Here is a 14,302-nt window from a genome sequence, read left to right on the forward strand (position 1 = left end):
TGAAGGGAATGGGAAGGGGTTTGTTTCATTCTGTTACCACGGTCTTATCCCCCTGAGCCCGCAGGCAGAAATCTGTATGCAGCATTTCATTAGGAGAGAGCTCGACTGAGTGACATGTGAAGCACACCTCGCCGTCGACCTGATGAAGTTTACTTCTCTCAAACGACAAAAAGCCACTTTGTAGACTAGCCCTTTTTTCCACAGAGGGAAGAGAGGGGGTGATGGCAGAGCACCAATAAAAGAATCATGAATGTTGTTTCACAGAATGACAGGCCTATCTGTACACAAATATTTCTCTTAGAGAAAAATGTACGCTTCAGAGATGTTTTTTTCCCCTTTGCTTTTTAAAGTAGATTCGACTTGATAGAACTGACAGTGTTGGAAACATGATCACCTAAATTCTAAGCCTTGTAGGAAACAGCTGACAAGAGGCACAAAGGGGACAACCAGAAACAGATTGTTTTTATCTCACAAAAGTGGCGAGTTTTGTGTGAGGAAAGTGGCATTTCGCACCGAGAACTGAATAATTTACAAACAAATACACCTACAACCTTGATGAATTCACCGTGTGTGTAGCAGAGGTCAATGTCAAGCATCCATAACACTCAGCGCTGTCTTCTTAAAGCTTCTGGTGTTACGTATGAGAGACTTCGGCCTATCTGTCTCACTCTGTTTAGCTGCAGTAGCTGCCATGCTGTCTGCATGTCTGCTGTTGCTGCTGATAGATCATTCTCCTGCCCACCCCCTTCACCCCTCCCCCTCCCCTCTGCACCCCACCATCATTTCGCTGAGGCTGAGAAATGGCTTAGCCATGTGAGGTTACTCAGGTACCAAAAAGGCTGTGACCCTCCTGACCCCTGGAGACGACCTCCCTGACCGGAACGTCATACTTTCTCTCTCTCTCTCTCTCTCTCTCTCTCTCTCTCTCTCTCTCTCTCTCTCTCTCTCTCTCTCTCTCTCTCTCTCTCTCTCTCTCTCTCTCTCTCTCTCTCTTTCTAGCGGAAAACAAAAACAAATCTTATCGCATGCCTTGATGGCTCAAACACACACACACACACACACACACACACACATACACAGGGGGGAAAGGGAAAGCCCTCTATCAAGGTGAAGCTTTGACAATCATCTATCCACATGACCTGTGATTTCTCCAACAGGGTCTGCTTGACACCCGCAACAGAGAGGTGAGTGTACGCAGGTTGTCTGTCTTTCGCCTTGCCTGCCCTTATCTCCTCTCCTTTCCATCTCTCTTGTCCCTCCGCCTTGTGTGCACAACTTAATAAGCAAGCACGGGGTAGATTCCCATTATGGAAACCCTGGAAAACGTCCCGGACATTTCCCCACATATCTGGGATCTCCATCTGGAGAACGCACCCTCGCTCTCACTGCCCCCTCGTCCAATCTCGGTGTGTGTTCTGGTGAGCCTGTGCGTCAGCGATGGCTTTCACTCTCCACTGGTTACGATGAGATTGGCCCACCAGGTTGACTCTATTCGAATCGACAATCCATTTCAATAGCAAAACAAAACCGAGTGGTCACGCTGAATAAAACATTCATGAAGAGAGTCCAGATGGGTTTTTAACGTATCTAAATTTGTACATTTTGACTCTAGAACACACATTTATCCAAGCAAAACCGAAGTTGATTCAATAACCGAGTGCAAAGCAGGCAGCTTCCCACGGGCCTGAACTTTATGTCTGTGCAAGCACTTCCACACAAGGTAGGGTTGCTTCATAACTAAAGTATGTGATTAACAGACTAATAAAGTTTACACTGAGGTCAGCAAGGCACTAATCCCTGGCTTTATTAGTAAAAACAAAGCCTACAGCTTACACCATGCACCTCATCACATCTGAGCGCCTCATGCACGTGCACAAGGTCCGAACATAATACGGTGTGACTTAAACCGTGCAATGAGAAGAGAAAATAAATATGCTAAGAGCAGCAGGGGTGGACCGGGCCAGGCCTCTGCGGACCTATGTCATCACTCCCTCTGGTCTCGGCTGCACTCCCCGCCCGAGCGAAGGGCTCAGTGATTACGGAGGCTCAACTTCCCTCTAAGAAAGCAAATCGGAGCTGCAGTCCAAACAAGGCCGAGCCAGCAACGAGGGAGCACAGCTACGCCAGGCGGCTCGGGTTTACCATCGCCTCCGACCTGGCTGGCCCCCGGGCTTGCATTAGTCCCCCAGCCCCGCTTCTCCAGGACAAACAAACAACCGCCACTTACACAGTCAGGGACGAGCAGCGAGGCAGGGAGAGCCGATGCCACCGGCGCAGAGCAGAAGGGAACTTGACCCAATTGGATTTGCTTTATCACCCCATATAATGACTCCCAGACTGGCCTGTTACAGTGGTCGAAAATATGAAGGATTACAAAAAATATCTGCTTGCTTGCCATTCTGACTTTAGCCCAAAATGGGCAGACACCCCCCCCCCCCCCCCCCCCCCCCCCCAAAAACCCCAGATGGGGAGGCATCTCAAAAATGTTCTCTGCCTCTGGGGACATGTGGTTTTCCCCATCATTATATAACTGTAAACTTCTGGATGTCAGAGATTGGGGATAATAACTTTCAGATGTTGGCAGCCTGAGCCAATGCCGGGACCTGCTGGATGGAAACAGTTATTTGGCAGAAGGGAGGAAGTCCGAAAGATTAGGGCTAAGATGTGACAGGGAGGAAAGTGGATCTGGCTGGAGCTCAGCGGGTCGTCTTGGTCTGCTCCAGCGTGTTCGGTACTGTACCGGCTCCTATTTGGGGACGGTGTGGGAGGCTGTGGCCCAGTTTGGGTGTGTGTGTGTGTGTGTGTGTGTGTGTGTGTGTGTGTGTGTGTGTGTGTGTGTGTGTGTGTGTGTGTGTGTGTGTGTGTGTGTGTGTGTGTGTGTGTGTGTGTGTGTGTGTGTGTGTGTGTGTCTGTGTGTGTGTGTGTGTGTGTGTGTGTGTGTGTGTGTGTGTGTGTGTGTGTGTGTGTGTGTGTGTGTGTGTGTGTGTGTGTGTGTGTGTGTGTGTGTGTGTGGGTGTGGGTGTGTGTGTGTGTGTGTGTGTGTGTGGGTGTGTGTGTGTGTGTGTGTAGGAGGGTTAGACAATGAGAAATGAATTAATATGCAAACCACCGGAAGTCGTGTCATTGTGTTAACGCTCTGAAATCAAGCTAAAGTGATCCACCACTTTTAGCGTTCTGTTTCAATCCTGTGATAGATTTGATGTGACAGCTTTAGTGCAGCCGACTGCAGCGCAGATGTGCCACTAATTCAGAAACAGACACACCTCTATCAATAAATGAGTCCTTACAGAAGTATCGTCCCGTTAAGCCATCTTTATTGGTTCGACTCTCATTGGAAGAGAGGATCATTGCTCCTGGTAACCGGTCGCTGATGTGGTTAGGGTTCAGTCACCTAAAATCCTGCTCCTCGGCTAAAATGACACATCCCCTTGTATTATATATATATATATATATATATATATATATATATATATATATATATATATATATATATTATATTCCAGCTGGTCACAGCATGGTAAAAAAGCACAGTTCTGTTTTTCTTCTTTTTGCATCCACCCTCCCACCCCCCCCCCTCTTTGCTTTAACGAATCGATCGCAGTGCTGAACAAGCAGAGGAGTGTTTTTTATTGTAAATCGATACTGATCGATCCGCAGCCTGGGTGTTGAATATGGATCAATATCACACCAGGCTGTGGAGGAGATCTGATTTCAATTGGCAAGAGAAGCTCGCAGCAGGTTTCCATCAAGCGGTAATTCAAGACATGGGAACATAAGTCAGATGGATTGATATAGACTAGCCAGGACCTTTCTTGCCACTGAACCAGCACAAGGAAATTTCTGTCATATATCATTAACGCAGTTTGGGGCAGGCAGTAAAAAAAAAAAGAGTTGGGGGGACAGAGTGCCTTAGTGACCCTCGATGAGGAACTTTGGTTGAACACTGAATAAACGTTCTTGTGTGAATGTTTTTTTTTTCTGTCATTAAATTAAATTCCAGAGCACAAAAAGTCTAACAGTGAAACACACACACACACACATGCACACACTGCAGTCCTGTCCCATGGAACTTCTGGAACTGATTATGCGGAGGTCAACTGGAGATCCATTCTATAAGCTGTTATTAATTTGCTGAACAAATGTCCTGGAGAAAACTGGTGAATGGTCAAATATCCCCGCTATGCTCATCTAGCAGCCGATCTGTATCAAACCTGCACAACTGTTTAAATGTATCAGATCTGCGAGACACATAACACAATTTAACGTAAAACAGGTGTTGCTTAAGTGCATCAAGCTTGTGTATGTATTAAAGAAGAAACGAGCCGGTCGCCTGGTTCATTCGTCACTTGTTTGTGGTGCTTGAATAGAGGGGCACCGTTCCAAATGACAGCATTGTAAAACAATAAAAACAGAGCTATAGTTAGAAATAACTTGTCACTTTTAATAAATGACACTGGTTCAGGGCTCTTTCTCTGGGGCTTCTCCTCCGATACATCCCAGGCGCCCCTGGGGCCGACGGAGCAGCCAGCAGACCAGCTCGTTTCCCCGAGAGGTAACTGATGACCCTATCCCTGAATTCCCCCGTCTTTGTCCTGTGACCTCACACCAGCGGGTGCAAGACCATGTCCGATGAAATCTTCAGACTGCTTCCCATCCTAATCTGGCCCGTGTCACACAGCAAATTGCTACATTCAGAAAATGGAAATGGATTGAGGTGAGGGTGGAGGGAGGGACTGGCAGAGGTGGTGGAGAAAAAGGGAAGGAAGGGCAAAGGAGAGGGAGGAGGGGAGTGTGCATCGACAAGCGGTCCTCTAAGAAAAATACTCCAGGAAGGAACGACTCGGGAGATCCCAACATGGAATCACATCTCAGCGAACATATTGATCTGATTTACAAAACCTTCACTCTAATGTGAAACAAATGGCGTGGGCGTGAACTGGTACTTAACCGTAAAACCCCAGCATTACTCCGTCTCCGATGAAATACCACATATATCCCTCACCAGGGCCTAATGTGCTGTTTTACGGCCAGATACAACTGAGGTTGACCCAACAGTTTGTTTGACAATTAGGGGAAACCTAATAAGGACTGAATGAGAGGGAGAACTTGCCAAGCTAAAGAAACGGGACCCTTTTTTTAAAAAGACAAAAAAAAATACGTCCAATAAAAAAAATACAGTTTGGAGGGACTCTAAATGGGATTCACAGAAGTGACAGCTCATGCTATTTGATTATAACTTTTAAGAGACCAAACAATATCCTCAAAACAGCTCCGAAAGTTTAATTATGAAGGGGCGCAGCCTAATGTTTAAGACATGGTGTCGCGTGTTATCGGGCTCAGGTTTAATTTCAGTAATGGATGGTTTTTACCACAGTGGTGAGTTGCAACACTCTGCTGAGGAAAGCGAATAAGTTTTAACAGATTGTTTTCTTTCGTTATATCAGAGTAGATTGCTTACATCGCTCTAGTGCTAGATGTCAAACAAAAACACTGGTATGAACCAAACTATAGAACATATAAGTTAGAACTAAAAATCAAGTGGTTGTGTGTGTGCGTGCGTGTGTGTGTGCGTGTGTGTGTGTGTGCGTGCGTGCGTGCGTGTGTGTGTGTGTGTGTGCGTGCGTGTGTGTGTGTGTGTGTGCGTGCGTGTGTGTGTGTGTGTGTGTGTGTGTGTGTGTGTGTGTGTGTGTGTGTACAAGGTCTAGTGTTGCTTCTGGCCCAGCATTCATCTCATCACCCCAGCTCTGGCCTTGTTTCTGTCAGCAGTGAACTGGGGGTGGGTGGTTGGGGTGGTGTGTGTGTGTGGGGGGGGGGGGGGGGGGGGGCAAGAAAAGGAAAGAGAAGGAAAAGAGGGAAAGAGAGAAGGGGGGTGAAGGGGGAGGGGTTGTCTCCATGGACAGATGGACTGCTCTTTCTCAACACATGTGGAACCATGTTTCGTCTTTCACTGCCGTCAAGCTGGAGCCGAATCCGTCGCTCTGTTGGCCCGCGCCACTCGTTCGTATTGCACACCTCTCTCTTTAGTACAACTCACACATGCACACTCACACACACACACACACACAGACACACATGTACTGCACAAACATCTCCGTCTTCCTCTCTGCACACATGTTAAAGTCATCACCCCTGCTCAGCGCTAGTAAAACACAACACCCCTGGCTTCTTTGCTGTTGTCAAGTCTTGCCATTAGCTGATGCCACTGGGGAATCCTACCCCAATGAGGTGGGAGTCCCACGGGAACATCAGGCACCACGTTACATTCAGCCGCCACTCATGTGAACCCAAACATGTGAGCATAATTTGGAAAATATCATTTATACTGTGCGTCTTTGTACGTGTCTTGACATTTACAAACTGCGATAAAACTGACACGAGGGAGGAGGGAATAGAAAACGGGGTGAGAATAATTTGAGGTAATGTTTTGCTTAGTGAACAGTCAGTATTACCCAATCCTGGATGCTGGAGCAGTGGGAAGGAGGTTCTGGCTGGAGCTGCAGAAAGGGTCTGGGTTTCATTTTCCGGCAAGTGCAAGCCAACGGAGAGCTGCCAAGTACAGCTTTCTCTCTCAACACTTCCTGCTCTTCCCACTCTGGCGCGGGAGGAGACAGGCTTCACTCAAACGTCACATCGACTCAGGCAAGGGTGGCCGTTTTCATTCTCCCACTCCTCAATGGGCGTTAAAAACTCACATCTGTCTCGTGAACTACGCCCAACACATTCGTAAATAAATCATCCACTTGGATTATTAGGCCAGAGGTAATTAGGTGTTTGCAGGTGTTTGCATGCATGTAAAAAAAAAGGTGAACTTCCTGTGCAATTTAGCATCTTTAAATGACTCGCTGTAAAGCATAAAAACACAGCAGGGCTAGTTTTGCACCCAGTGGTATAATGCAAGAAAGAAAAGGAAATCCTTCTCCGAAATAGCGACCTTATCCGTTGTTTCACTTTCATTTAAAAACGTTCGGAGCAGATTGCCAGATTAACACTACCTACTGAGTGCCATCCTAATTGGCCCTCTGCAGATGCAGTGAAAACACGTCATTTAGTTTCTGCACAAACAGACTTCTTTTTGCAGGTTATCAAGGCAGCTGCTTGGTTAGAAACACACCCCCTTTTCCAATGCTGATGTGCAATTAAAATGGTTTTAGAAATCCTCTTTGACAGTCCAGGGCTTAGCCAAAAATGTAAATGACATTAAAGGAGACAATGAATTTAATTTTGTTTAATGTCCCCTTTCGCTGATTCTCATTTACATCACATTTCCACATAAAGGGCTGACCTTATAAATACTGGCATTTGTTCAGCTTTTGGAGGTAATCACGCTTTTGCAAAAACCAGATGGGAGCACGCAAATTTTCCGATTTGTTTCCTAGAAGGCCGGGGGAGCGGCGCACGAGACGTTCTAAGGCTGCAGTCTTTTGTTTCTGGTAAACAACTTGACAACAAGTCAAGTGCACTCTGGGAAATGACCTCGTAGGTGTTCCACAAATGAACGATAACGCAAAGTCGTTTAGAAAATACAGGCTCGCTAATGAGGGACATAACAGAAAGCTAAGCAAAATTTACATTAGGCCAACATTTAATTGCATTAACACACAAACAGGTGCAGCGAGGCTTTTATAAATGAGCTAAATGAATAAAAGCCTCCCACCGCACAGCCATGTGTGTTGACCAAAAAAAAAATAGAAAAAAAAAAACAGGAGGGGGAAAAATAAGGAGAAAAACAAGTCAATGCCATGAATTATTCAGTGGCTGGGCTGCACTCCAAAGGTCACTGCCCTTTGACCTTTGTGACAGGAAGTATAAGGGAGTGCCATTGCCACTAAAAAAAAGCCGAGCTGATATGTTTAGCCCTCATCCACAAACTATTTGTGAATGGCAACGTAAACTGAAACAGGATGTTGAGCTGTGTGAAACACGGCGTTCACATGAGTAAAAAAACACCACGCCACGAATCCGTCCGTCTCTCTTCCACTCGCATCCATTGCCCAATCTTCCCAGAATAAAACGTGACCTCTGAACCCCAACAGGCAGAATGAGTCATTTTCTCTCATCTTTCAACAACATGTGCTGTCTTATTACAAAATCCATGTGGAAGCCTGGCCAATGTATCTAATCTTTCACACAAGAGAAGACAAAGTCGATATGCAGAAGAGCGGAGACAGATTCCAGACCAGAGGAGTCATCGTAAATTAGGTTATGTTTGGGTGTACACTCCACGCACTGTAAACGGGAAAACCATCTAATCAGATATTGGGTGCCTCATCACTATAAATCTAAAGACTTAAATTACTGACTAAATAAACCTACACCCCCAGTTACTTTAAAGCACCATTAACTTATAAAAGTGACATCTGTAGCACTGCTGGATTTATGCAAACTGCAAGGCGATGCGGCCATAGCAACAACACTGCAATTACTCTCTAGATGAATTCAATTTGAGCACCAACTGGGTTTGAAATTTTCATTTTCATATTTAATGTCAGAAGATGGAGGAATATAATCACATTACACAAAGATAATACACATATTTTAGTTGAATAAAAAAGAAAACCTACTTCTAGTTTTTCTACAGATTTAAAAACTTGACTCCCAGCACACATAAAACCCCCCCAGAACGTTACAAAAACAGCACTTTTCTTCATTCAGAAAATGAATATGAATAATGCAATGGCATCAAATGTAATTGCTGAAATATTTAAAGACCAAGCAGGGCTGAAACTTCGCGACAGCTGTTGGGCCTATATCTAACCGACGTTTTCTCATCTCTCTCTTTTTTTTTTAAAGAGAATCCTTCCTCTTCAAAAATCTGAGTGAAAATCTGTATCAAAACTCAGAGAGAAAATAGGGTAAACAGATGTCTGGCTTGACCGCAGGAAAATAGGACACATTTGGAATGATAAGTTTCTCAAACTCCGTTGGATATGCCAGATCCATGGGAACGCCAGTTAATGTCTCGCTAGGTGCCAGCTAGCTGTGTGTGCTCTCGCCTCTTACCATCTGGGAAAATGTTGCAGAGAACGAACGAACGCCATCAATGATTCATTCCAAATCTGCTTCTTAAGGTTCGGCCACGCTACTGTTTCTCTATGAAATGTGGCAGTGCTAGCTGGGTTTCATGCTGTAATTGTAGACAGATGAGACATGCTTGATTCAACAATCGGAACCTCTCCTCTAGGTTTATGTCACTCAACTGTGTTCGACTCGATTGGAAATAATCAGTTTCTGCCAGCAGCGACCGCAGCACAGGTGCCTCTAATGACGTGCATGAGAAAATGACAGATGTAACAGAAACGGCTGTAAAACAAGGAGGCTTAAACTGAAATCTTAGCCATGTGCGGTGCAAGAAGAGTCAAGTAATTGCACTAAATAATCGTGCAGTGAGCCTACAGTGTGCTCGGGTCATGTTCGTAACTCTTGCTAAACTCTGCAACCTTTCACATGCACCTTTCTCTGCGAGCTTCGCTCCGTCACTGGGAACCTGTGTGGGTCTGTTAGGGTGAGCTGACGGGCTCATAGTTACGACATGGAGACAATGGGAGGGTCTAATGAGGAACATATGCTTTTGTGTTTCAACAGAGCTGCTCATTGTGCAAGGAAAGGGATACTCTGCTCCCATTCAGAGTCGTCACAATGAAAATCCGAGTCCTCCCTGGGCCAGTTGAGCTCACAATATCCATCCGCTTCTTTTTAACCCTGTTTTTCCTTTATTTTCCCACCCCTTCTTCTCCACTTGAATTCTGCGTGCATTCACTTTGCTTATTGTGCTTAAGTTACACGCTTTTGTCCCGCCGATTGAAGAAACAATGACGAGCGAAACTTTAAACAGCCAAAAAGGCAGCAGAGCAGCACAAAGCCAACATGAAAGCAACGGAAATCCGGGCAAAGCCGACGTCTCCGGTTTTACGTTTGAATTTTTCATCTTTAATAAATGCCACTAACTAACAGGTTTGGTGTAGAAGACTGTATCTTCTGCCTCAGCACACGTGGATCGTGCATGGACGGTTGTCTGCCTGCACTGGTGTCCTCGTACGTGTCTGCATTTATCTGCATGTGTGTGTGTGTGTGTGGGTCTGAGTTCAGACAGCAGTAGCTCTGGTAATCCATCCAGGCTCCCAGGGCAGCCAGCTCCTACTTCCTGATGCATGAGAAGCCACTGGAGTGGAGTGGCAGCAACAACTGCTCAGCCCTATTTGATTACTAATAAGAGAGTTGTCCCCTCTGTCAGATACCAGGCATTCTCCGCTAAGCAAACAGTGATTCCGGCTAGTCAAACATTAGCATTGCTGTCTTTCCTGCGACGTGGTGAGAGTTACATTGAGATGGAGGCTCAGTCTGCACCCCCTACATCACCTCCATATCCAACACACACACACACTATATATATATATATATATATATATATATATATATATATATATATATATATATATATATATATATATATGAACCATTACAAAACCACCCTCACTGGGAAATGTACATGTATGAATGCATTTCTTCTTTTTGTGTGTTCCCAAAAACAGCAGATGTGAAATGTTTGTCCTTTTAAAAAAATAGATGTTTAATGGCATCTAGCTCACAGCTAAGTTGAGAGAAGGAGGCAGTGAGTGAAAAGCAATTATTGACGGTGTTAGCATCACTGTCACAAACAAAGGCAGGAAGCCAGCCAAATAAATGCAAAGTTGCCTGGGCTAATTAGAGCTTATTCCCAGCATGATTGAACCACCTGTGATTGAGCAAACCCCATCCAGGTGGTGGCCGCCCCTCGGTGCACAGGTACCTGGGAAAGACGCCCCTCAGCCGCTCACACAGAATCACCCACAGTTCTCACACTGTGAGGCTGGAAGCTGCAAGTCAGCCCTACTGGGCTGTCTGGTTTCACTGGGAGGGAACCAATTTGTTCACAAGCTCATCCATTTGCCTGCTCAAGCACTCAGTCAGTCATCTGTTTAGTCGACGTGACACTCAGTCATTCACTCACTCATTACCTGTTCACACACACACACACACACACACACACACAGCCTACCTGTCAATGATCACCGGGTCTGACGGAGTCTCGTTCCTGTTTCCACAGCTTTTCTTGTCACAGCATCGGCTGCAGAAAAACAAAAACATGTAAAGCCATTAAATACTTTTGTAAAATAAATATTTGTGTGTTTTTTTTTCAATTAAAAAAATTCCCTAAAATTTCCATGACTTCATCTATCTAATTCCATTGATGCTGATGGCTGATAATAATAATAATAATAATAATAATAATAAATGGTGCAAACAACATGTTGTGTTGTTTGGCTTAGTGTTGGGAGGGGAGTGGGGATTGGGCCAGGAGGCAGGGGAGTCACTTTTCACAGCTTCAGCTTTTGTTTACCTCTAATTGCCAAGCTGCTATTTCTGAGGGAGATGCAAGGTGCCACCCTCAACCAATATTTCTGCAGGGCATTTATCAATTATGGCCTCAAAAGCACTAATCTATCTTCCAACACATGCTCCAGCCATCTCCTCCCTCAAACCTACAGCTTCAGCTGCCTCTCACTTCTTTCTTTGATTCGGGCTTGGATCAAAACTGCGTAAAAATTCAAATAAACGAATGCATCATCCACAGCTTCCATTTGGAAGGAAAACACAGAAACATATGCGAATAAGATTGATTTCTGCCATATGGTGCAAGAAAGAAAAACAAAGAATTTGTGCAAAGCAACTGTCAGTCAACCACACACTGTCTGAGTTTCCCTTATTTACAGGGGGTACTTTTTATCTGTTTTAGCATCAAATAAAATACAATTATTCTAAATAAAATAAATTATATGTATATATAAATATTCTTATTACATTCATTAGATGTTTAACATGCTCCAGTGCTGCAAAATGCACTTCCTCGTGACAAAATAAAAGTAAATAAATTACCTCTACACCAGCAGCATATTCTGCATGTCACAAATAAGTGATGGATGCATGTATAAATTGAGCGTGAGGGATGAGTTTATGCATGAAAAAGGACAAATCACTCTCATGCTGCTCCTGCTCTCCACCGGCGACTTGAACAATGCACCGGTGCAACAAAGGAGAGGTTAACCGACAGTATCCAAATTCAATGTTCACAAAGCTCACGCTGAGCTCAACAATAACAACAAAAGGACTTTTTCCTTTTGGTATCGGTAACACCGATGAATAGCGGCGCAACATGAGCAGCAGAGATTTATGTGGTTAAATGACACTAAAAGGCTCACTGATCAGTGATGACAGGTAGGATCAACCGAGAAACGAGTCTGTACTTAAAAGAAGAGATGTAGCATGCAGCATTCATGCATAGATGATTGTCTGTGACAGGCTTAAGCACTCATGCACTTCTTCAGAAAACATAAAGAGAGAAATCTGGATTTATATGTTTTGTCACTGGAAGTTTGTTATATTTCCCTTCAGTGACGCAGACAGCGAGCTCATTTTCACTGTCAGGTTCACATCAGAGTAGAAGCAAATCATATCAAAGGTGGAAATGACAGCAGCTGTGTGTGTGTGTGTGTGTGTGTGTGTGTGTGTGTGTGTGTGTGTGTGTGTGTGTGTGTGTGTGTGTGTGTGTGTGTGTGTGTGTGTGTGTGTGTGTGTGTGTGTGTGTGTGTGTGTGTGTGTGTGTGTGGCTGCTGGAAGACCACAGAACAAGCTGCTGCACCACGTCATAAGTGCCACAGCTTGTTGACGGTGAGGGAATTACTTCCTGCATGCATCTGCAAAGTGAACTAAATATATTTATAAATATTGTATTTATACACGTATTTTGCTCACCTGCACATGATTTCGTGAGTGAGGAGAACTCTGCACATTTCTGGATTCTTGTCCTGACCCTCGTAAACTATGGCCTTGGAAGCAAAACATTAGAGGAAATCAAAACACAAATATTATTTATGACTTGACAAATTATTAGAGCAACGGAAAGCCTTCTGTGTGTTTATGCATTCAAGTGAAATTACAAATGCACACGAAGCAGAAGCAAAGCTCTAAATCAGATGGAAGTTTTATTTGGAAAATTTCTAAATATTTCCTGAAATCTGGCAAAATAAAAGACAAATTAACTAAATTTATTATGTCAAACATAAGGAGCAAAAACTATAATTTTTTTCAGAAAATAAAAAAAAATCCTGATAAAATTTGACAATCATACAAATAATAATAATAAACTGTATTTTTCATTAATCCCGATAATATCATGTGGCTCCCACAGACAGGCAGAGGGAGGTTTTCATAAGGAGAGATCCAATAGAAGTGTCATCAATATGCTTATAATCTGGGGATATTTGGGGGAAAGTGTTAATGGGCAATCTGTTGTTTATTTTGAGCCGCTAACAATGATCTTTCTGTGGATAAAAAGCGGTGTCTGGCGGTACGGTTGAGTAATTTTTGAGCATTGGCTGAAACAGATGGCGTGGAGCTATCAGTTCTGCCGCTCTTCTCTCCCTCCCTCGATCCCTCCCTCCTTCTATTTCTAAGACACTTTACTCCCTCCTGCAAGTGGGATTTTTTAAAGATCATTATTGAATAAATACTCCTAAATTAACCAAAATATAAACAAAATGATCGTTAAATTTCATTATTTTATTAATAAATTTAGTTTTATTAATATTGTTATGACACGCTTCAGGCCAACAGGAAGGAATTAGTTTAAAAAGGGACACAGATTCAGGTCGCGTCACTCACAATTTGAAATACATTTAATTTGACCTGGCTTTTAATATTTTTTTCCACATTTTCCTTCCCTTTTTATGACCGATTATCTGTAATGGTTTGATTTATGTCGCTATTTGCAGCTGTAGAAACAGAAATCCATAAATTGCTTGTTCTGCGTCATTGACTCGGATCATTCGCGCAGGAATGTTGTCTGTGACCAGTGGTCCAGGCTTCACGGCTCTATCCGGGAGGCTCCACACCTTAAGCCCCTTGTTTAATAACAAAACATGATGGATGGAGGTGCAGCAGCTGAAATCAGGAGGTTTTAATTCCTCCCAAAGCGTCAGAGCTGCCCGATCTGTGCGCTGCGTGGATGAAAGCCTGCAACATGTGTGTCTGGAGCGCGTGCTGAGCTCAGAAATAACCATAATAAGGATAGAAAATGTAACGCAAGCATTTCCGGTGAAGGCGATGGACAAATGCACACTTGTTAAATATTAATATAAATTTCACACAATTTTTTCCAAAATGCGTTCAGAGCGTCACCTCTGACTCTTTGCGTAAAAAGTCAAATCAGATCATATGGAGCAGAGGTAGTGTTTAAAATTTAATGCTCGACAAACTGAGCCTACAA

At 44.0% G+C, this 14,302-nt stretch overlaps 1 protein-coding gene across 8 annotated transcripts in view; it reads right to left on the minus strand.

Moving 5' to 3' along the window:
* Positions 1-14,302, minus strand: part of ebf3b (EBF transcription factor 3b) — a 65,584-nt gene that overhangs the window by 49,581 nt on the left and 1,701 nt on the right. For all 8 annotated transcript variants that reach the window (XM_015944871.3, XM_015944868.3, XM_015944870.3 and 5 more), the window contains exons 5-6: positions 12,790-12,863; positions 11,036-11,104 (exon numbers count right to left, since the gene is read on the minus strand). In XM_015944871.3, the coding sequence (XP_015800357.1) occupies positions 11,036-11,104; positions 12,790-12,863 (143 nt within the window). The remainder of the gene's footprint in view (positions 1-11,035; positions 11,105-12,789; positions 12,864-14,302) is intronic.

Source organism: Nothobranchius furzeri, chromosome 12 (assembly GCF_043380555.1).
Source record: "Nothobranchius furzeri strain GRZ-AD chromosome 12, NfurGRZ-RIMD1, whole genome shotgun sequence".
Taxonomy (NCBI): Eukaryota; Metazoa; Chordata; class Actinopteri; order Cyprinodontiformes; family Nothobranchiidae; genus Nothobranchius; species Nothobranchius furzeri.